The sequence below is a fragment of the Convolutriloba macropyga genome, chromosome 8, assembly GCF_964194025.1.
Source record: "Convolutriloba macropyga chromosome 8, txConMacr16.3, whole genome shotgun sequence".
In the NCBI taxonomy this organism is placed as follows: Eukaryota; Metazoa; Xenacoelomorpha; order Acoela; family Convolutidae; genus Convolutriloba; species Convolutriloba macropyga.
Genome location: NC_134475.1, coordinates 28,858,867 through 28,881,226, shown reverse-complemented (window position 1 = coordinate 28,881,226; position 22,360 = coordinate 28,858,867). Strand labels below are relative to the sequence as shown.

Below are 22,360 nucleotides of genomic sequence, written 5' to 3'. Positions count from 1 at the left end.
TTGACACTGCTGCTTCCCAACAAAATTTAGTACACGCTACAAAAAAAATTAATGTTGCTTTGTTCTTTTAAACAAGTAAATACGATTTATAATTGAACAGATTAAACATACTTGAAACAAAAAGTATTTGTACCGTTTTTGTATCAATGCAAACGCATTTATACTTTATTCATCAGTAAATTTGAAATTGAACATCGAAAAAGAAAATGTTGTTTTCTGCCTGAAAACAAAAACAATGTTTACGTCCTCTCGTATCCATGTATAACAGTACTTTTCAGATACAAAAAAAGAACTCGGGCTGAAACAATTTATCTTTTTGTCAACGATAATATCATAAGGCACATTTTATTTTAATCGACCAGCTTTTTTATGCTTGAACGCTTTTATATTTTTCTAATCTAACTGAAAACCAGGAATTCTTAAGTTGGTTATACCTGTCCAATTTTTTCTTGTATTAGTAACTATGTCTAAAGATAATTCTCAAAAATATTTCATTCAAAAGGGTCAACTGGTATCGTTTTAGCTAAGTGAGATTTTTTTGCCCTCTCTTACTTTCACCTTAGCCAAAAATACGTGTATTAACAACCCGGACTTGCGTTTCCGAGCATTTGAGTATGTTTCAATGGTGAAAACCGAATTCATTCTGGAACATTTCTATATCATAACAGTATTCTAAGTTTGTTTATGCGCAGTTCGTCTTTGTTTTGGTAATATTGAGCACATTGAGCTCAACCAAAAATTGTCCAGCAAAATCTGCAAAAAAAAACAAACGTTTCAATATGAAGACCGAGCAGCAAAATGTCATACTTTTGTAGGTTGTAATTGGTAATTTCTATAGTAGTATAATAGCTCTTTAAAATTAAGTTACCTTGAATGTAATTATCAAAAAGCTCCCTCAGATCAGTTGGTACGACTAGCTACTCAAATTAATCGGTACAAGTACTCACTTTGAACTCCACATTGTTTGTAAAACAAAATTGTTGGCGTGAGCCAAGCTGGACATATTGTTTTTTATGCAGTTGTTTTTACTCTAAAATTAGGACTAGCCAGTGTATATTGAGACACAAATAAACATCGTACCAGTCTTCCAGAAAACACAGAACGTTTCTAGAGTGATTCAGAGCTGATATGCCCTGCCACCAACCTCCGGTAATTACATTTTGATTGAATAGCTGCAAAATTTCTTTACATTTTGTTGTATGAATCCAATGCTTTGGAAAAGTAAAAAAAATTTCTATAAACTTAGTTCACAAGAAACTGATAGACAAAAAACATAGAAACATAGACAATAATAAGTCCAAGTAGGACTGGTTTTCAAAAGAGTGCTTTAATTAATTTGTATAAGCAGGTATCAGAAACATTAGTACAGCCTTAATTTTTTCTTTGACCCTGAATTGGACTCGAGTACATAATGTCTTGCAGAAAAGCATTTGGAGAGCTACTACGTTCATTAGGGGACCAATAGGCAGTTTTGGCATGGCATTTTGTTAAATTCTAGCGATAAAAAACGTTCTTTGTTCCATATAGTTTAAAATATCAATAAAAACAAGCAAAATTATGAGACGTTTCTTGGTTTAATTCTTTTTCACAATTAGAGCAAAGGTTTAACAATTCTCATAAAAATTTAACTATCAAACTATGAACAAAAATTTATCATGCTTCTTCTCTGGTCATGAATGTATTATCATACTTCTCCTCCTCTGAACCCTTAAAGTCAGTACATTTCATCAATCGTTTAACGTGATTTGCAATCAAAGGCTTCAGTTATATTTAGAATAGAGCAATTTAATTTTATTTGACTCTAGATTTTCAGAAGTGGAGAAATGGATTAAAATTAATTTTAAACTGCATCTTGGATTGATTATTTCTGCAGATTTTTGCGACGTTTTTTAATGATCATAAAAATTTCAGTCTATGACAACTGTTATTTAAGGAACGTCCAAAATTTTAGCAAATAATGAAGTCACATTAATTGTGTAGTAATTGGGGGAATCCAAGTTTATCTCGCCCTTTAAAATTTGTTATAATATGAGCTAGCTTTATCTTTAAATTAAAAAGGTCGGTTTCAATGCATTCGTTCGGAGGAAACTGGAAAATGGAAACATATTTTTGCATTAAAGCTTCGATAGAAGAACAAATTCTGAATCACCTCACTCACGTACCTTTCAGATAAAAACACTCGGGCTGAAACAATTTATCTTTTTAACAACGATAATATCATAAGGCACATTTTTTTTAATCGACCAGCTTTTTTATGCTTGCAAGCTTTTATATTTTTCTAATCTAACTGAAGACCAGGAATTCTTAAGTTGGTTATACCTGTCCAATTTCTTCTTGTATAAGTAACTATGTCTAAAAATAATTCTCAAAAATATTTCATTCAAAAGGGTCAACTGGTATCGTTTTAGCTAAGTGAGATTTTTTTGCCCTCTCTTACTTTCATCTTAGCCAAAAATACGTGTATTAACAGCCCGGACTTGCGTTTCCGAGCATTTGAGTATGTTTCAATGGTGAAAACCTAATTCATTCTGGAACATTTCTATATCATAACAGTATTCTAAGTTTGTTTATGCGCAGTTCGTCTTTGTTTTGGTAATATTGAGCATATTGAGCTCAACCAAAATTTGTCCAGCAAAATTTGCAAAAAAAAACAAACGTTTCAATATGAAGACCGAGCAGCAAAATGTCATACTTTTGTAGGTTGTAATTGGTAATTTCTATAGTAGTATAATAGCTCTTTAAAATTAAGTTACCTTGAATGTAATTATCAAAAAGCTCCCTCAGATCAGTTGGTACGACTAGCTACTCAAATTAATCGGTACAAGTACTCACTTTGAACTCCACATTGTTTGTAAAACAAAATTGTTGGCGTGAGCCAAGCTGGACATATTGTTTTTTATGCAGTTGTTCTTACTCTTAAATTAAAACTAGCCAGTGTAAATTGAGACAGACATAAACATCGTACCAGTCTTCCAGAAAAAACAGAACGTTTCCAGAGTGATTCAGAGCTGATATGCCCTGCCACCAACCTCCGGTAATTACTTTTTTGATTGAATAGCTGCAAAATTTCTTCACATTTTGCTGTATGAATCCAATGCTTTGGAAAAGTAAAAAAAATTTCTATAAATTTAGTTCACAAGAAACTGGTAGACAAAAAACATAGAAACATAGACAATAATAAGTCCAAGTAGGACTGGTTTTCAAAAGAATGCTTTAATTAGTTTGTATACCCAGGTATCAGAAACATTAGTACAGCCTTAATTTTCTCTTAAATCCTGAATTGGACTCGAGTTCATAATGTCTTGCAGAAAAGCATTTGGAGAGCTACTACGTTTATTAGGGGACCGATAGGCAGTTTTGGCATGGCTTTTGTTAAATTCTAGCGATAAAAGAACGGTCTTTGTTCCATATAGTTTAAAATACCAATAAAAACAAGCAAAATTATGAGACGTTTCTTGGTTCAATTTTTGTTACAATTAGAAGAAAGGTTTAACAATTCAGATAAAAAATTAACTATCAAACTAATAACAAAAATTTATCAGGCTTTTTCTCTGGTCATGCAGGTATTATCAATGCTTCTCCTTCTCTGAACCCTTAAAAGTCAGTACATTTCATCAATCGTTTAACGTGATATGCAATCAAAAGCTTCAGTTCTATTTAGAATAGAGCAATTTATTTTTATTTGACTCTAGATTTTCAGAAGTGGAGAAGTGGATTAAAGTTAATTTTAAACTGCATCTTGGATTGATTATTTCTGCACATTTTTGCGACGTTTTTTAATGATCATATAAATTTCAGTCTATGACAACTGTTATTTAAGGAAGGTCCAAAATTTTAGCAAATAATGAAGTCACATTAATTGTGTAGTAATTGGGGGAATCCAAGTTTATCTCGCCCTTTAAAATTTGTTATAATATGAGCTAGCTTTATCTTTATTTTAAAAAGGTCGGTTTCAATGCATTCGTTCGGAGGAAACTGGAAAATTGAAACATATTCTTGGCTTGAATGTTTCAATAGAAGAACAAATTCTGAATCACGTCACACAAAGTGTTGTTTGTATATAATTTCATCAAGGTTTTTTTAAGAATTTGTCAACTATTAGTTCCAATTTCGTCATTTCTTCAGTTGCTTCCTGATGGTTTTGTTGCTATATACCAACTATTGCATTTCGGTTAATTCACTTTCGATATTTTTCGGTATGATCATACATAACATCAGCAGACTATTCATAATTCTCCTCATCATCCTCTATATTTCAGTACTCATTTATTAGTGTGGTATTATTGAAGTATATTATTAGGGTGGGGCGGGGGTTGGCGGGAGTGGCATGAATCATGAATATGTCGAGCATGCCGAGTAAACAGTCAGACAGTCCACGATTAAATCGAGTTTTTCATGACTGTGGTGCTATAGTGTAAGCTAGGAATGATGCAAAATCGACCAGATATATCTTACAGATATAAGGCTCTGCTCCCACCTTACGCTAAATTATCTTGTAACCAAATAGAACAATGTGTCAGCTACATGTCAAAACCAATTGACACAGTTTTGGTAATCTAGACTTTAGGGAATCTAAATTAATTCACATAAAACTATTGTCTAAACATGTCGAATTAACTGAATGCTTTGGTTAGATCTAAACACCTAACTCAAAGTAACCTTGAGAACTACCTCTATGAAAAATTGGGCAATGACCGAATTGGCCGACAGGAGGTTTAGCCGACCGCCTAAAATAAGAACTTAAGTTGTCAGCCCGACCGCACACCAATTGTAATGACTTCAAGAACCGACTAGTGATATTTTGACCAATTTGAATTGTCGACCAATCAGAACTACGAGTCGGCTAAAGTTATCATTGTTTTCATTGTCGGCTCAACCCACTCTCGGTCAATATTCCCAGCACTGAAGAATTGTTATCCTTTCTAACAATACAACTATCACTAAATTTCTCCCATTACTCTAAGGTAAACATTATACACCTGTCAATAAACTGTTCATGTGGTCAGTTAGACATATAAGTAGCAGTTTCGACAACTATGTCAACTGTTTTAGACCGGAAAGTATTCGTGTTCGCATGATCACATAATCTAGACCTTGGTTGACTACTTCAGTCTCAATGAATGGGATTTTCCCAGGCTCCATATGTCAAAAAGTCCCAAAATCGAACACCCGTGAAGAAACTATTACGTAAATAAAAGCTAATAAATGATTGTTATAAATGCCATATTAAGTTTCATTATGTGAACAAAATGTGGGAAAAGTTTTCATAACCAATATTCTTAGATCAACGTTATGCATAATTACTTTTTTTCGACTTTGTCGCTAACAAACATCTTAGCTATTAGGTAATTTTGAAGCTCGATAAAAGGTCAGTTTAGAATATATTTTACTCAAATGTTCATAGATGACTGTATTTTTGCATTAAGTACTGGGATAGAGCGCCTAGTTCAAACGTCGCATTTTAGAGCACCCAGTGAAGAGAAACGTGATAGCCACGATAAGAAACATGGTAAAACACCGTAAATCTTGCCAAGATCTTGCCAAGTTATATGGCAACCAAACATCAAGATATGGACAAACTTGTATGATCTTTGAATAAGTACTAAGAAACAAGATCTTGGCAAGATTTCCAAGAAAGACTAACCAAGACATGGCAAGATTTATCATACAACAAAAATTCAATAGCACCAGAGAACAAGATTTAGCATGAATTTGTCAGATTAAAACAAAGAATTATAAAGATTTATCGAAAACTGGCTAGAATAATCAAGAATGTTTCAACAAATTGCTCCCGTTAGTTTATAAACCAACAGTTGAGCCGCTTTTTTTCCGGAAAAATCAAAATGTTTAAGCGGATGCTAGCTCGGTTTGTTCATAATACACACATTATACAGGACCACCACCAATAAGCCCCCCACTAAGATCCCATTGAAAAACCCATTGAAAAAAAAAGAATTAAAAACACTAGTCATGTAATAGTATCCATTAAAATAAAATAGCACTGCTTATAATGATTATTGACAACTCAACTGCAGTTTTTAAGCTTCTACAAGCGAAACGACCACAACTAAAGTTTAATAAAAAGCTGTTTTTATTAATTCTCTCAAGAAAATCTCACCCACCCTAATAAATACAACCGTGTATTCAATTAAAAAATGGTCCCTAAAATGGGAATAAAAAAAGGGCACGATAGCATAAAATTGTCAAAAGCAAACACACTTTGTTCTCGACAACCAAACGTAGTTAAAAATGTCCAACAAAAGTCCAACAGCAGACCAGGGAACAGGTGGTGACCTTTTATTGGAGGTCTTAGTATAAGGCAGTTCAATATTTCATTTAGGCAGTTCAATGAAAATAGCCACTGATCCGCTTTACCTTCATTTTGTACCTTGAGTTTGCTGGACTTTGTTTTATTTTCATGGGACGAGATAGATCAAACAGCTTTTGGAAAAGGTATAGGGTGTTATCAGGATTTGCCAAGGTTTTGTCAAAGGCTGCCAAAAATTTTTTTTTATGGTTCATCTTTACCAAGATCTCTATCAATATTTATCATGAAGTGTTAGGACTACAAGATCTTGTCAGATTCAATTTCAATTTTTCCAAGAAAGGTCAAGATCATGTATGTCTCATCAAGGTGTGTCAAGTTTTTTTTTCACTGGGAGTTTTTGCACAAAAAGTATTATTTAATAGCTCAGACAGTTCCATTGATTGACAGAACTCTCAAAAATTTTTTGTTTCTCGAGGAAACATAATACCATAATTTAAAAAAATATTTTGAGACGATTTGTTTAGAGTTGAGGCATTTCGTTTATTGCCTCATTTTTTCTTCAATGAATTTGATATACTTGAATCAAGTTGGCCCTCTTGCTGCATTCTGCAAAAACTAGTACTTTTTACAGTTTCAAAAGCATTTTCTTTCAACGCTGTGATAGTTTATCAACATAGGATTAATGTTAAGAATGACTGATACTTTAAACTTGATCTATAAGGTGTCATTATTTGGATTGAACTATTTTTTGATTTCTCTCTATATGGAATTTTCTATTTTCTCTGGGTACTGTCAAGCAACATCTGAAGCCTTAAAATGCAAAGTTAAGCAAAATTTGATTAGATAATATACCTTTATGCAAGGTTTTTTTCAATTTTAATCACTTTCAGTTCTCATTTGGTCAGTACTTCATTATTTTTGTATATTTTTTCTTTGAATCACCTTTTTTAAAATTAGGTGAATTTTGAGCTTTAAACAAATTTTGAAGAAATAACATAAACACGATAATATAAAATTAAAAGTGCAAGTTTGTTATTGTATTTTCGAATGATTGAAACCCCTTCCGACACAGAAATCAATTACTTCAAAATTTTGATACTTTCGATTGTAATTTTAACTCGGAAATTAAGTGTGTCTTTCGGAAATTAAGTGTGTCTTTGTCTAACAAAAACTTAAGAGTAAACTAAGCATTCATGTTTACGAGTCAGTCTCTCTCTTGACAGAGAGTTGTCATGAAAACATGAGACAATACCGCAACTTAGTGAGCTGTTTAAGTATCACTCAACAGTGTTAAGTTTTGTACTTTCACCGTAATTAAAACTTATTTCCGTTGCACAATATGATTAACTGTTTTTGGCTAGCAGACAATTCTAGACGAGTTCAAAATAAAAGTTCACGAGCCAACATCTCTCTCTCTCTCTATTATAAAATGATTCGACATGAAACAAGCAAAACAATATAAAATAGCGCAATTTTAACTAAAAGCGCAGTTAAGTTCTCGTCCGACCCAATTGTTGTGATTGACTAGTTTATGATATTGACTTGAATTTTGTGGTTTGGCGAAGTGGTCCAATTTAGGATCAACTGGGCAGACGTGCAGTCTCTGGAGCAAGTGTTGACCAATCCCATAGTACAGTACAATGGACAGGTCACAGTGCAGGAGCCACGATACCTCACTTCCGCTTGCTCTGTTGACGTCAAGTTAGTCAACCCCCCCCCCCCCCCACCCCCACACACACACACACACACGCACGAACGCACTCACAATCACACTCGGTTCAATTTCGCGGGCCGAGTGTCCAGTGTAGTCTCAGGCATGAATGTGTAAAGATGCAAGTGTTTTGGAGGAAAGAGGATGAATGCACTGAATGACCTAAATTTTTTAAAAAATCAATTAGCTTTTTCAAGATCCCTTCCAGATAATCTGTGAAATTTTTCAGCGCATTCATACGATTTCAGCGGTTGGCGTCATATTTAAGCGCATTTTTCAGAAACTGTTTTGGAAATATCAACAAATTAGAATGAATAGCAGTGGACTAAAAGAGGGTAAGGTCCCTGAGACCAAAAATTTAGCTTGAAAATGCACAAGTGATATGTAAAAATTAAGCTGAAAGTTATGCGCTGATTCTTTCAAACATTTTGCTATCTTCAGCTTATTGCTTAATTTTTAAAAAAAAAATCTGTTCGCTTCAGCGCAGATAATGATTTGAGACGTTCATGCAGAATTTTTTTTATTGGTTGTGGATTCAAAGTATCATAATGAAAAGGTTATTCAATTTGACAAAATCACTGAAAAAAATTGGCATTTATCGAGAGTTTCGAAGTAACTCTAACACAGCCACGTAACCTTGCTTTAAACATGAACTTTGCGAGTTTCGAAGTCTGAAACTGGCAAGGTGGGAAAGAGGATCTGATCTATCTGATCCAGTTCCTTATCCTCTTGGTATTTACCGTTAATTACATTAATTACGTGTTCAATATAGTCCGAGTAAACCAAGGAATTGACTCCTTTTTTTCAAGATGATTTGTCATCATAGAATCTGGCACTGCAAGTGCTCGTTTTAAATACATTTCAGGTAAAATTTAACTTAATTTTTTTAAGTTTTTCGCCTGCTTTGTTTTCATCAATCAAAATTCTACAATTCTGGACAGAAACATACGCCATTATTATACGATTTTTTAACAGGGACAAAGAGAGTGTAATTTACTTCTCATTGCTGCAGCAAATTCTTGTTTTTGATTAGAAAAAAAACATCCTTATTAATCACCTTGAATTATTGAATAAAAGTCAGAAAATGGCGTAAAGTAGACACCAAACAAAAAACAAAATATCAATTATTCGAAAAGCTATGCGATTGTGTAATTTCATCATTAAAAATCCTATCGTTATGAAAATAATTAATTTTCAATTACTTATATTTTTGTTCCGACCCCTCTTGAGGGGGAGAGAAGAACTATATACTCAAATGGGTTTTTTGTTCAGTCAATTTTTTGTTCAGTCGATCGATATATTCATCATACAGAGCTGTTAGTTGTATCAATAAAAATCTCGACCATCGTAGAATATGAAATTAAAAAGAGTTTTTTGAATTTCGCTTTCTAGAGCGAGTTATCGTGGTTTATTTGGTTGTGAATATTAAACTGAATTGCGCTATTTTTATTCGCATTTTCCGGAATTTTTGCCTAAAATCTTGTCAGTTTTGCTAAAATATGTAAAAATTGTTAACAATACTACTTTTTTTCTAATTTTAAAAACAAAAAGAATTTTTGACTGTTTTGATTAAATTTTTGTCTAAAATTTTTGCTAAATATTTCAAAATTGAGCCTTTTTTCAACAAAATTTGCCCGAAATAAGCTACTTTAGACCACTTTGATTCAATTTGCCTGAAATACAAGCCTAAACAAAATTAACACAAACTTTGTAAAAAATGAAGTAGGCTAGTCCTACTTCCACTTCCCGTGAGAGTAGTCTGGAATTAAAATTGTGCCGTCTTTTGATAACTTTACTCTAAGATTTTCAAAATCGCAGCTTGTACTTTTGATCTTTTAACAGACAAATTATCTGAATCTATAACATTCAAAACAATTTTGTGTTCTTAATAGACGACCAAAATTAGCAGGAATGGTTTCGGTCTAATCTTTGGCTGTTAAAATCAAAAAATAATTGGGACTGTAATCAGTCGTTCTTTTTTTAAAAAAAGTTTGATCTTTTTTATGTTAATTACTGAAAAAATGAATCAAGTCAAAGCTCACTGTTAATAGGTTCAATTGGCTTTCTAAGCAGATTAAAATAGTGCATCTAGTTTCTCTACTCGAAAGATTTTGGTTGTTTTGACTTTTCAAAATGTTGGATTGCTAAAAAAAAACTATGGCTTTTTGAACTTTGCCACTATTTTTCTCTGAATTTGGTCAACTTGTAGTTTAGTGCCAGCAAAGAAAAAAATTCTGTTTCCTCCTAATCTTTTTTAGATTTTTAAAAGTAAACCTTTTGTGCGGTTTTACACTTTAGGTTATAGTTTTCTGGTTTTGATACTATTAGATTTCATATTTTTTTTGTTTTTAGGCCTTGGCCTAATTTTCACGGTTTTTTCGCATTTTGTCACTTTATCGCATTATTGACAGTCCACAAAATATTTTATTGGCTTTTTGAAAAAGCACATTTGAACATATAAAAGTCTTAAAAGGCAAAAGGCAAAAATTATAGTTTCAACGGCTTCGACACCCCTCGAACAATTTAACTGACTTTTTTATACATATGTCTTTAAATGTCATTATTGCTTTGTCCTTTAGTCGCATGAGACTTCTTGGATAATAAAAGCTCTCATTGGTGTCTTATGGAGGAATCAAAGATCCTATATTCTAACTTGATTAGATAGCTGATGGCTTTCATGACTTTCAAAAAACTATTGTTTTCAAAAATAAAATAAACAGTATTTCATTTCGAATTCTTCTTCATTTTCGTCCATTTTTTACTTAGTCTCATTAATTAAAGTCACATATGACATCATTGTAATCGAGGGAAGGTACAAATGTACAAAATCTAATGTTTCTACAGAATTCGCCATGAATTTACTGGCTTCGACACAGGTTTTTTTTTGCAAAAAAATTAAACTAAATTTGATTTTTGTCTATAGTTGACATTCTTTTTTTAGACGTGAAACATCTTCCTGTTGTCTTTTCAGATCTCAAGCAATCCCAGTTGATGAATAAATGAACCTATTTAATTGATTCATTTTGTAGCTAATGGCTTTCATGACTCTGAAAACAATTGTTTCGGAAAACATAAAAGTTTTACTTATTCTTTCTGTGTACTTGTTACCTAATCTCATTAATGAGAAGTCGCATGCCGCATTTTGACGTTTGAGAAATGATCAATTGGACATATTTTGAGGGGCAAAATATGGATTTATGTCTTCGACAGCGTTTTCTTGCAATTTAATTGAATTTTTTTTTGTTGTCTCTATTTGTTGTTCTTTTTGTAACCGCATTTAAACTGAATAAGGACAGTTCCTATTTCGCTCTTATAGAAGCATATAAGATCATAAACATGTTAGAAGTTTTCAATTGCTATCTAATGGTTTTTATTACTTTGGAACTAATTGTTTCTTTTTAAAAAAAGCCAATTTTTCAACTTTCAAGCTGTTTTTTTTGGTGATGATTACCCAGCCTTATTATGAAGTGATCACATACCTTTTATAGTGAAAAAGTTATTTTGTTTACTTTCAGTTTCATTTGACGCTATTTTGAGCTTGTTAATAATTGTTATTAAGTTTTGTAAAGAAATGGACAAAGTTTTTGATGTAAATAATGTTTGTTGTTATTGTCGTTTCATATTGTTGTTCGTCTTCACTTGTTTTCTTATTAATAGCTGATCTCACCAATCTAATGCAGAATGTTTTATTCCGCTCAGTTATTTGTGTTGGAGGCAATCTTTTTGTTCACACGCAATTTCTTTTTTGAAAAGAATTGAAATTTTAGCGGGGTTTTCTATCTGTTCCTCGTTTGGTCGACATTTATGCCAGAAATGCGGACGAGCCGGGTCGGAACTTTATGTGCAAACGCACATTACCGAGCCTCCTTGATGGATTTCAAAAACACAATGGCTTGTATCGACATAAACAATTTAGGAAAACAACATTTGTTCGAAGGTTAAGCCTGTGTAAATGTTAAATTGTCTAAATTATACCCCCCAGCATGGTGTATGCTTTCTTTAAATTGAAGGGGTCTTAAACGTTATGTGATAATAAAGCTGAATGTACCCATGACAGCATGAATGCTCAAAAATTTTTCCGGAAGAAAATTAGTCACGAAAAACTGAACTAAATTGTGCGAAAAAGGCATAAATGATTCCTTGAAACATGATTTTTTTTTATCTCTGAACAAAAAATTTTGGATTTCATATTCACCCTTTAACGCTAAAACTAATTATTTTTTACGGCTTGCTTTGCAATTCATACGATCTTATTTGACATCTCTTTGAACAGGGGTCATTCTTCCTTATCGGTTTTCATCAGGGAAAAAAAGTGATTGCGCCAAGGTCATTTGTTTCTACAGAGATCACTTCTTAAATCCAACGCTGCGTCCCCAAAATGAATTTCCAGACAGAAACCATCTCTGATCAGACCGCCTCAGACCCAGATGACATCTGATCAGAGTAACCCGCGCTCGTCTCTGGCCCTGATCAGACTAGCCCGCGTTTTTGAAGTCGTCAAACTATGTAATTCAGAGCGCAGGACTGACAACTGTGCACTTGATTGGGTCTGATTAATGGCCAATTCGGTCCGAGACCTCAGCCGGGGTTTTAACTTGCATCACAATACAAATAATACTCCTACGATTATTCAAATTTTAAACCGTGGAACTCGAAAAAAGTGTTTCCGTTTCAGCTCCAATCATTTTCGGCAAGTGTGAATTAATTCAAATGCTCGTAGGTGTCCGTCCATGCGTATAAAGTGTCGTAACTTAGACTGCTTTTCCTTTTACTCCCATAGTTCTTCGGTATACGTTTGGAACCCAGTTTAACCAAGAAACACACTTTACTAACACTTAATCTCTGCACTTGTTGCTGTATCACCCGATGTTCGTGTTGTCTCTTGTGAAATCTTTGTCAATTTGGTGACGATTTGGGATTGCAAGCGGTCTTAAATGTAAACACTTTCAGATGCTATTGTTTCGGCAAAAATAAACAAAAACCATTTTTTAAGTTCAAAAATATATGAAAGTGCAGCTTTTAAACCAAGGAAGTGCCTTCAAAAATAACTTATAATTAATAACTAAGAGATTAACAGAATTTTCCGAATGAGAATAAGCATATTTGATTAAAAACAAACTATTCTGACTTGGCTTTGAATCAGTAGGAAATTTTTCGTGAGTTTCTTCCAGAGTTTTTATGTGGATTGAAACTGAAAAACTACTAAACAAGGATTTCTGTTTGATTATTCTGAACAAGAATCAGTAATATTAGTATTTTTTTATTTCAACCTACAAAACTTCAAAATGTTCTCAGAGGTTAAAGGAACTCATATTACTGCCAGTCATAACAACTGAAAAGAGCTATCAACAGAGAAAAAATTTTAATTGTACTGTACCGATTCGACTACAGAACGACGAAAACCAGAAAAGTATATTCCACGTAATGCCCATTTTAATGCTTTCTGGGAAGATCAGACAACAATTTTTAATAATAATAACATTGCTTGGGACACTCAAAGTAAAACAGACATCAAAAGATAGGCATGAACAAGATAATAATTTATAAGAATACGAAAAAAAGAAGCTTAAGTTGTTCAAAAAGGATAGTGCCTCTGAGCCATAAGCAAGCTATTAATACCAAAGTTCAGCAATACTTCGATTTTGAATAAAAAACTGAGGAAAATCAAGTTGGCTGACAACGGCGCTCTTTTGAATTTGAATTAGGTTTAATAATAAATTGAATTACTCAAATTAAAGATAGCATTGTTGCTATGTTTTAATAATTAGTTTTGCATAATACTGCTTTTTAGCAAACCCATTATTTCAGTAGCAACAGAAATATGTTTGAGTTTTAACCTGAAAAGCCACTATTTAACATTTTGACAGCAATCAGTCTAGTGTCAGACCAATCTTTATAAATTACAGCAACAGAACACTTTCTTTTGAGGACATTTTTGGGTTCCTTTAGATCTTCTAGAGCCGAAATCAAAAACGATTCCATTTTTTAACTACACCTTCCTGCGCTTCTGAAGCTATTATCTAAAGTTTTCAGAAAAGAACACTCAAGCAAAAAATAATTAACGGTTTCCTAACAAATAGAGAAATATTGAGATGACTTGACAATGAAAAGTGGATAAAAACAAAACTCTTTATAGAAAAATTGAAAAAAAAAATAAAAGCGCACATCAGTTTGGATTCAAAATCTGTAGAACTTTCATGCAAATTTTGACATATATAAAAATGTAAGGGATCGTGAGATATGCTACATTCTTTTTTTACAAGTATGTTATTTACTCGGCTTTTTTAAAAACTTATTCTGGTAGACTTTTTTTAAAAAAATAATGAAAACACTTTCTTTTCATGGTTCCTGCCCCTTATTTTACCACTTACGCTTTTTGTGCTGTTTATTGAAAAACTATATGAGTAATAAAGATTTGGGTTTCTAGATAAAGCATTTCCTACTTTCTTTCTAATAAATTGAATAACTCAAATTAAAGATGGCATTGTCGCTATGTTTTAATAATTAGTTTTGCATAATACTGCTTTTTAGCAAACCCATTATTTTAGTAGCAACAGAAATAAGTTTGAGTTTTAACCTGAAAAGCCACTATTTAACATTTTGACAGCAATCAGTCTAGTGTCAGACCAATCTTTATAAATTACAGCAACAGAACACTTTCTTTTGAGGACATTTTTGGGTTCCTTTAGATCTTCTAGAGCCGAAATCAAAAACGATTCCATTTTTTAACTACACCTTTCTGAGCTTCTGAAGCTATTATCTAAAGTTTTCAGAAAAGAACACTCAAGCAAAAAATAATTAACGGTTTCCTAACAAATAGAGAAATACTGAGATGAATTGACAATGAAAAGTGGATAAAAACAAAACTCTTTATTGAAAAGTTGAAGAAAAAAACAAAAAAGCACACATCAGTTTGGATTCAAATTCTGTATAACTCTCATGCAAAATTTTACATATATAAAAGTATAAGGGATTGTGAGAAATGCTACATTCTTTTTTGATAATTATATTATTGACTCGGCTTTTTTAAAAACTTATTCTGGTATACTTTTTTTAACAAAATAAAGAAAACACTTTCTTTTCATAGTTCTTGCCCCTTTTTTTACCGCTTACGCTTTTTGTGCTTCTTTTGAAAAACTATATTAGTAATATAGATTTGGGTTTCTAGATAAAGCATTTCCTACTTCTTGGGATAATTTGGTTACTCGTTTTTATGTGAAAATTTTGATCAAAAAGTAGTTCAAGCACGTTTAAAAGTACAGTGATTGAATTTGAACAGCTCTGAAACGGTTCTCAAAGATTTTAAAAAAATGCCTCCTAGAATTCGTTCGGTACGGCACTAAAGCAAATAATAAATTATAAACATGTATTGTTATTATAATCGTTCTGAAAACAAATTAATTTTATTATTTTTATGATACTAGCATCACATTGTCCGCCATCAAGAAAATTCAACCGTTTCATACATATGGTACTATCTGGAATGATATGCAAGAACCTTGAACAGTGCTTCCTCCTCCCCCCCCCCCCCCTGAACAATATTTTTTGTTTCGATTAGCGTATGTGAACAAACTGCCGTGCATTTTTGCACAGATAATGGTTTGTATAATCCAAAAAGAGGCGGGATTAGAAATCACGTTGTATATATAATCCATTATGCAGGCCTAAAAATAAATCTTTTCCGTTTGTGCCCCCCGTCCAGCATAGTGGGTGCCGTATTATTTGCACCCCGGACAAGCGCAGGTGCCATATTTTTACATAACGGTTTACTATGTAATGACACGTGCTCTGAAACTGGGGTGCAGGGCGTACTGGGGGGGGGGGGGGGTGGGGTCAAAGGGAAAGGATACCAAAAAATATGGCCATATTGTTTTGGTGTGGGGGAGGGGGCTAGTGTTGAAACTTTTAAACAATAGAAGTATAGTTAGACCGACCAGTGCAGTCGACACAAGGGATATGAAGAACGCCAGCTTCAGATTGAGATGATCTTGAGGCCCCTTGAGCACAAGTGTACAGGTCTAATATTGAGCGAAAGTAGCTTTGTTCCTGGAATATCTTATATTAACAACCGCCATTTTTGTAAACAAAGTTCGAAGGAAGTCAGGGATTAATATGTGCATGATTGTGATCGTCTGTCTGTTTTTCCTTATTTGGATGTCATGTTTTCAGATACTTCCCCTTTGACGCCCATAACTGTACAATCAACATTGGCTCCTGGACTTATAAGCCATTCGAGGTAGATGTGAAACCCGGGAACTTTGCTGCGGGTACATTGTAAGTAAATTTCCTTATCTGTTCTTTCACTAAATATATCTGGTAGTTAATCAATACATCTTTAGCATTATAACACCCCCCCCCCCCAGTTCAGTGGTCCGCAAATTTTTGCCCATTGGAGGTGCATATTATACTCCCTCCCAATTATGGTATCTATACCTTTGGGGGGGGGGGGGGGTATAATTTTAAGGGGGAGAGAGGGCCATAATTGGAAGATCACCATAATCTACAAAATCACAATAGTATTTCGACATTCAGAGTAGATGTGATGGAATCCAATCTCGAAATGTAGTCTCACAAATAGAGTTTCAATAAATTCAAAACTTTGTTTTGAAGCCTCGAACCTCCCCGTACTCGACCTAAAACAAATGAGTTGTATTTAAAAAATACTAACGGTTATAACTGAACTTATGCGGAATAGAATACCAATTACGTTTCAAAACAGTGATTAATTTGAGCAAACAATTTGGAGGTGGGTTTGGTAGGAGAATGGTGGTTGGTACCTGTGATGAAGAGCGGACCGGCCAGGGGGGGGGGGGGGTGAAAAATGAATTTGAAAAATAATTTGACTAAACTCATCCTTTTCACTCAGTTAATTTTCATGACAAATTCATTAGATTTGTTATTGAAAATAAGATCTTTGGAGAAGTTTAGAATGTATTCTCGATTAAGTATAACATTGATTGAATTTTATCAACAACACCGAAATAGGTCCATGATGGTCGTATTAATTTTTTTGAAAAATTAAACTAATACTACGCTTAAATAATCAAGCAATCTAAACAAAACGTAATTTTTACAGTGTGCTTCAATCTGAAAGGTAAAAATTCCAAATTTTTCATTGTCATCGAATTGATAAATAGTTGATATAGTTGCATAAACACGCATATTTTTGTGATCAAAACAGTGTGAAGAGTTTTCCAAGGTTCATACGTTCAAAATACAAAAATCTAGAAAAATGTGGTGAAAAATTTCCTTTCATTTCTTCGAATAATTGTCTAGCTGCTCTAGTCAACAGATTTTAGCATTCATTATCATTAAAGAAAAAGCGTCAACGCTAATTGACATGCTTTTGCGAACCGAAGATGTAAATCTCTTTGTAAAAACAGAGTATTGACTGTACCAACAATCCAATTTTTCGCAAAAGAAAACAAAAAATGCTAGTGATGAGAAAAAAAAAGCAAGAAAACAAAAAAAAATATTTCAAAGGTGTTTTGTTGGTAACAAACTCGGGACAACTTATCACGAGCAAAATTCAATATGGGGGTTCATTTCCAAGAGGGTCTATCTCCTTGGGGTTTTTTATTTATTATCTAAAATTAGTTGGAGCTTTTTCCATGGGGTTATATTGCCTAGAGCCATAGCCAAGTCTTCAACTATTATATATCTATCAGAAGTATACCGAAATCCAATGTCAAAAATGTATGAACAAAACGAAGTGAGAATAGGAGAACAACGCAAACGTACATTTTAATAAAATTTCTCTCAAATGATTTTATTTAAAAATTATAAATATTGTTCAAAACAGAAAACAATCAATCTCACGGTTACATTTTTATCAAAAAGGCAACAAACCATGCTAAGTTTTTTGAACCTTTCCCAAGTTTGTTTTGGATATGGCGTCACTTAAAAGAAGCTACCAATCAGTCCATAGCGTGAACAATAAAAACTCCTATATAAAAATAGGGCTTAAAACCTTATAGTTCCAACTTTATACTTGGCGCTTGATGATGAAAAAACACTTTTGTTCACAAGATTCTCATTTTGATTTGGCTATTATCAGACTACGTTGTTTCTAATAGATACAGATATTGCATCAATGAAATCTGTAGTTAGTGTGTTCTCTATTAGTGTGTTTTCTCAAATAGTTAAAGTCAAGTTATTAATTTCCTTCTTTTGCGCAAAATGTTAATTATGAGAAAAAACACAGAATTTACTTTAAAAAATTGAAAACAAATCTTTTGACACACAGAACAAAAAGCGCTGTGAAATAGAAAACAAATTTCTTACCTTTATAACCTATGTAGTAGGTGGTTTTTTGGGGTAAAACAGGATATATTTGTGTTTGGTTCTCTGATATTTTACTACTGTAACTACAAGTTTCTTGTAGAAGTCTGATTAAAAGCAAAAGGACTTAAATGTTTTAATTTTATTTAAAAGTTTTTACTGGTGCATAGTATAGGCGTTAACGTTTTGCAGGACATTGCATTTCGAACATGATTTTAATGTAGCAAAAATAATCTAACAAAACAGAACTGTTATTTGTTGGAGAATTTAGAGTGTTATACAAAATTAATGTTACCAGTAGAATTGCTTTTCCTAAAATGAGCTTGACCGTATTAATTGAGAAACTTGAAAAGATCTTCTCTACATAAAATTTGTTTTATCTCTGTTTATAATACAATTTTTGGATTTCTGTTCAACAGACAAAATTAAACTAAGTGAATCAAATGCCAACCATAAGTCAAATTCATTTTACCCTTTTTTTCCAGTTAATGGTAGCAAAATTTGTGGTAATTTGAACTTTTATATGTTGGGCAGAATCAAACTGTTCGAAAATTTTCTAATAAAATTATTGTAAGTTTGACCAGTGAAATTGCTATTGGAGTCGCACTTATGATTTTTTCTTTAGATAGGTTAAGAGAAGTGCAATTGCTGAAGAGTAACAAGGCGGCTCGTTAATGTGCGTTTGCACATGATGTTCCGACCCGAGCTCATCTACATTTTTGACTTAATTGTCAACCAATTGAAGAAATAACAAAAAAAGATGTTTGAGTTTAAAACAATCGTTACACAACCTATCTACTAATTGAATTACATAATACCATGCCTTATTACAGCGCGAATGAGATCTGACCTTAACGAGACTGTGAGACAAAAAACAACTAAAAAATTAGCAAACACAAAACCTTCACAGCATTATCTAAATTTAAAAGCACATTGTAACAACGTCAAAATGCAGTCAGATAAAACCTTAACTACTCAAATTCAATTTCTCCTAGCTACACATTGGACGAAAAGTTTTCTTAATGAGACTATGTTACAAGTCAAGAAAGAGAACAATCAATGAGGCGAAACTCAAAAATTAATCAACATTTTGTAAACCAAGAAATATCAGAAGTCTTAAGAATTATTAGCTTTTAACTAAAAAAGCCTTGATAAATTACTAAAAAGTTACTTGTCTTTGGTTAGTTTAAGCTTTAGAAACGAACTAAAGAAAAATCTAAAAAAATTAGAAACGATTTGCGAAAACACAAACTATTGCTACCATTAAAAATCATTAGCTGTTATCTGAATATTAATGTACTTTTAATTCAATTCTTATTTCCACTAATTCAGCTGCAGAAGTTGTAATGAGAGATTAAATAGGTTTATTTGGGCCATATTTGTAAACCATTGGGATCTTTTACAATGTGATTGTTCTGAAAGACGAGAAAAAGAAGCGCAAAAAATGACCATTCAAAAAACGTTTCTAAAAAGGCATATTGTCCAACAAACACAGCATCGGTGACAATAAATATCAATAGATATGTTTTTTTGGAACAAAGAAATTGGATGTGAACTCTCATTGACGAAAATAAGTTACAATTTTACTAAAAGAACAATAAAAACTGAAAACCTTTAAAAATGTTTGAAAATGTATATCATAGACTTTAAGACTAAAGGGTAAAAGATGACCAACTGATTTGGTTAACATCAATAATTCAATCTTCAATTAGAAGCGTAGGAGCTTGTCGGCAATTTACGGCTTCCCAAAGAACAAAAACAGGAAAAAACAGCAATTTCAGAAAAAAATATTGAGCGAGAAAAGTGTCGAAGGCATTAAAAAAAAAACTTTTCACTAAAAACTTTTTTATGTTCAATTGATTTTTAACTAGCAATGGGATTCATATTTTTTATCAAAATAGTTTCAAAAACTCAAATATGATCAAATACATTAGAACCACGAAATTTGTGAGAAAACTCGTAGAAACAACGCCATTATTTTCGTTAGCCTTGAAATGAACCCACTAAATACGCTAAATTATGCCTCCATGGGACAAAAAGTTTGTTGGTCATTCATATGTGGTCAATGGGACTTTACCACGTGTTATTGATGATGAAAACAACAACAAACACAGGCAGCAACCCACAATTCAAAAAGAAAAAAGCCAGTAGAAAATGTCGAAGCAATTTAAATCATAAGTTCTTCCCTGAAAACTTTATATATGATCCGTTGAACGCCTTTCCTAAGTCAATGGGAACTATCAGTATTGGGATAATGTAATAAGATTTAAAAAAGATCCAAAAATAAGAAAAATTACCCAAAAATTAAAAAATATATATGAAAACTATTGGCATTGAAGTTTTAAAACTAATAGGTAGAAGATAACACCGCTGACCAGATTGTTTTTTGCTGCATAAGAAGTCAAAAAGGATCCTTTAGTTACTAAGACAGACTAACAGTCCACCAAAAAAAATTTAGGATCAGTTAATGTTCAAATAATATTTCGAATTAATTTTTTTAAAGTCTTAACAGCCATTAAACTCAAAAGCTTTTAACGGAGGTCATTACCTACGCTCAGAAAAAACATGATGGCAGCAAAAAGATGTTTGAAATGCATAGATAATCAAAAGGAGAGCGCAACGAGTGTTATGAATATGAAAACAACAACAAAAGCAAGCAAAAACCAAAAATTCAGTAGAGAAGTGCAAGAAGAAAATTTCGAAGCCATTTAATCCATTGTTTTTTCTCTGAAAACGTTATCTGTATTCCAGTGAATGTCTTTTCCACGCCAATAGAAATAAAAAAGTAATTGGATAAAGTTTATACTATTCGGATAATGTGATAAGAGTTCAAAAGTAACCAATAATACGAAAATATTCAAATTATTTTTCTTTAAATTTTGAATTCTTGTGCTATTGTAGTCCTATAATCAATATTTAGAAGTAAAACCGCCAACGAATTTTTTTGGGTTCAGTAGAAAACAAGGGTTTTCTGTCAATACTTAGACTGACTAACAATTCACGAAAATTCTAAGATTGGTTAATGTTCAAAAAACATTTTCGAAAAAATATTATTAAATATTCTTAACAGCCATTAAATTTAAAAAATTTCAACGGAGGTCAATAAATACAGTCAGATATGCTTCAATTGGACTCTGGGGATGTTTTTCATGCCTAGGTGAGGTAATCAATAAGACATGACAAAAAGTCTTATGACTATGAAAACAACAACAAAATCAGGCAAAAACCAAAATTTCAGTAGAGAAGTGCGATAAGAAAAGGCCAAAGCCAATTGAAACCATAAGCTTTTCTCTGAAAAATTTATCTGTGATCCACTGAACGTTTTCTTGAAGCCAATAGGAGCTGTCAATTTTTGGATAAAGTGATAGGATTTCAAAAGTGATCAATAACACGGAAATATCCAAAAAAAATTAAAACTTTTTGAAATCTTGTGTCATTGAAGTCATATTACTAAATGTTAGAACATAAAACCGCTAACTAGATCAAATTGGGTTATAGTGGGACGGAAGAGGGCGCGGTCATCACAGAGATTGACCAACAGTTCACGATAATAAGTTCATGATTGGTTAATGTTCGAAAAATTTTTCGAAAATTTATTTTTAAAGTCTTAACAGCCATTAGCTGTTACTCACTAAGAGCACTAGTTATGCTCACTTAAATCTCATTAGGGAACATTGAACTGTTAGTCAATGATTCCATGACATAAGACTCCAAAAAATTAGTAAAACCTCAAAAAGAAGTTCTAATTTTCATTTAAAAATACGAAAACTAAAATTATGAGTCGAATTTAAAAAAAACATGAGCAATTCCTTGAAGACGATTTTTTATTCATTGGGCTTCATTTGACTATAAAAGAGGTTTGTCATTAAAGGAATCTCGATATGAAACGTGACTTGTCTCTAGTTGACTTAAAAAAGCAAAAAAAAAGTAGAAAAGTTTTATAAAAAAAGAGCTCTTAAATAGATTTCGAATTTTTTTTTGACATTGACGCTCCCTATGAGACCAGAACTAGTCTTTTTTATTGCCTTTAGTCTATTAGAAACACGAAATTGGTTCATTTTTTGGCAAGAAATATAAGTTTGAAATACTATTTTTATAGA

The 22,360-nt window shown here is 32.5% G+C and overlaps 1 protein-coding gene across 1 annotated transcript in view; it reads left to right on the top strand.

The window, feature by feature from the left end:
• The window catches only part of LOC142344062 (neuronal acetylcholine receptor subunit beta-3-like), a 51,877-nt gene extending 35,620 nt beyond the window's left edge, over positions 1 to 16,257 (top strand). The window contains exons 6-7 of the mRNA XM_075395539.1: positions 7,847 to 7,969; positions 16,149 to 16,257. Of these exons, the coding sequence (XP_075251654.1) occupies positions 7,847 to 7,969; positions 16,149 to 16,257 (232 nt within the window). The remainder of the gene's footprint in view (positions 1 to 7,846; positions 7,970 to 16,148) is intronic.
• The last annotated feature ends 6,103 nt before the right edge of the window (positions 16,258 to 22,360 follow it).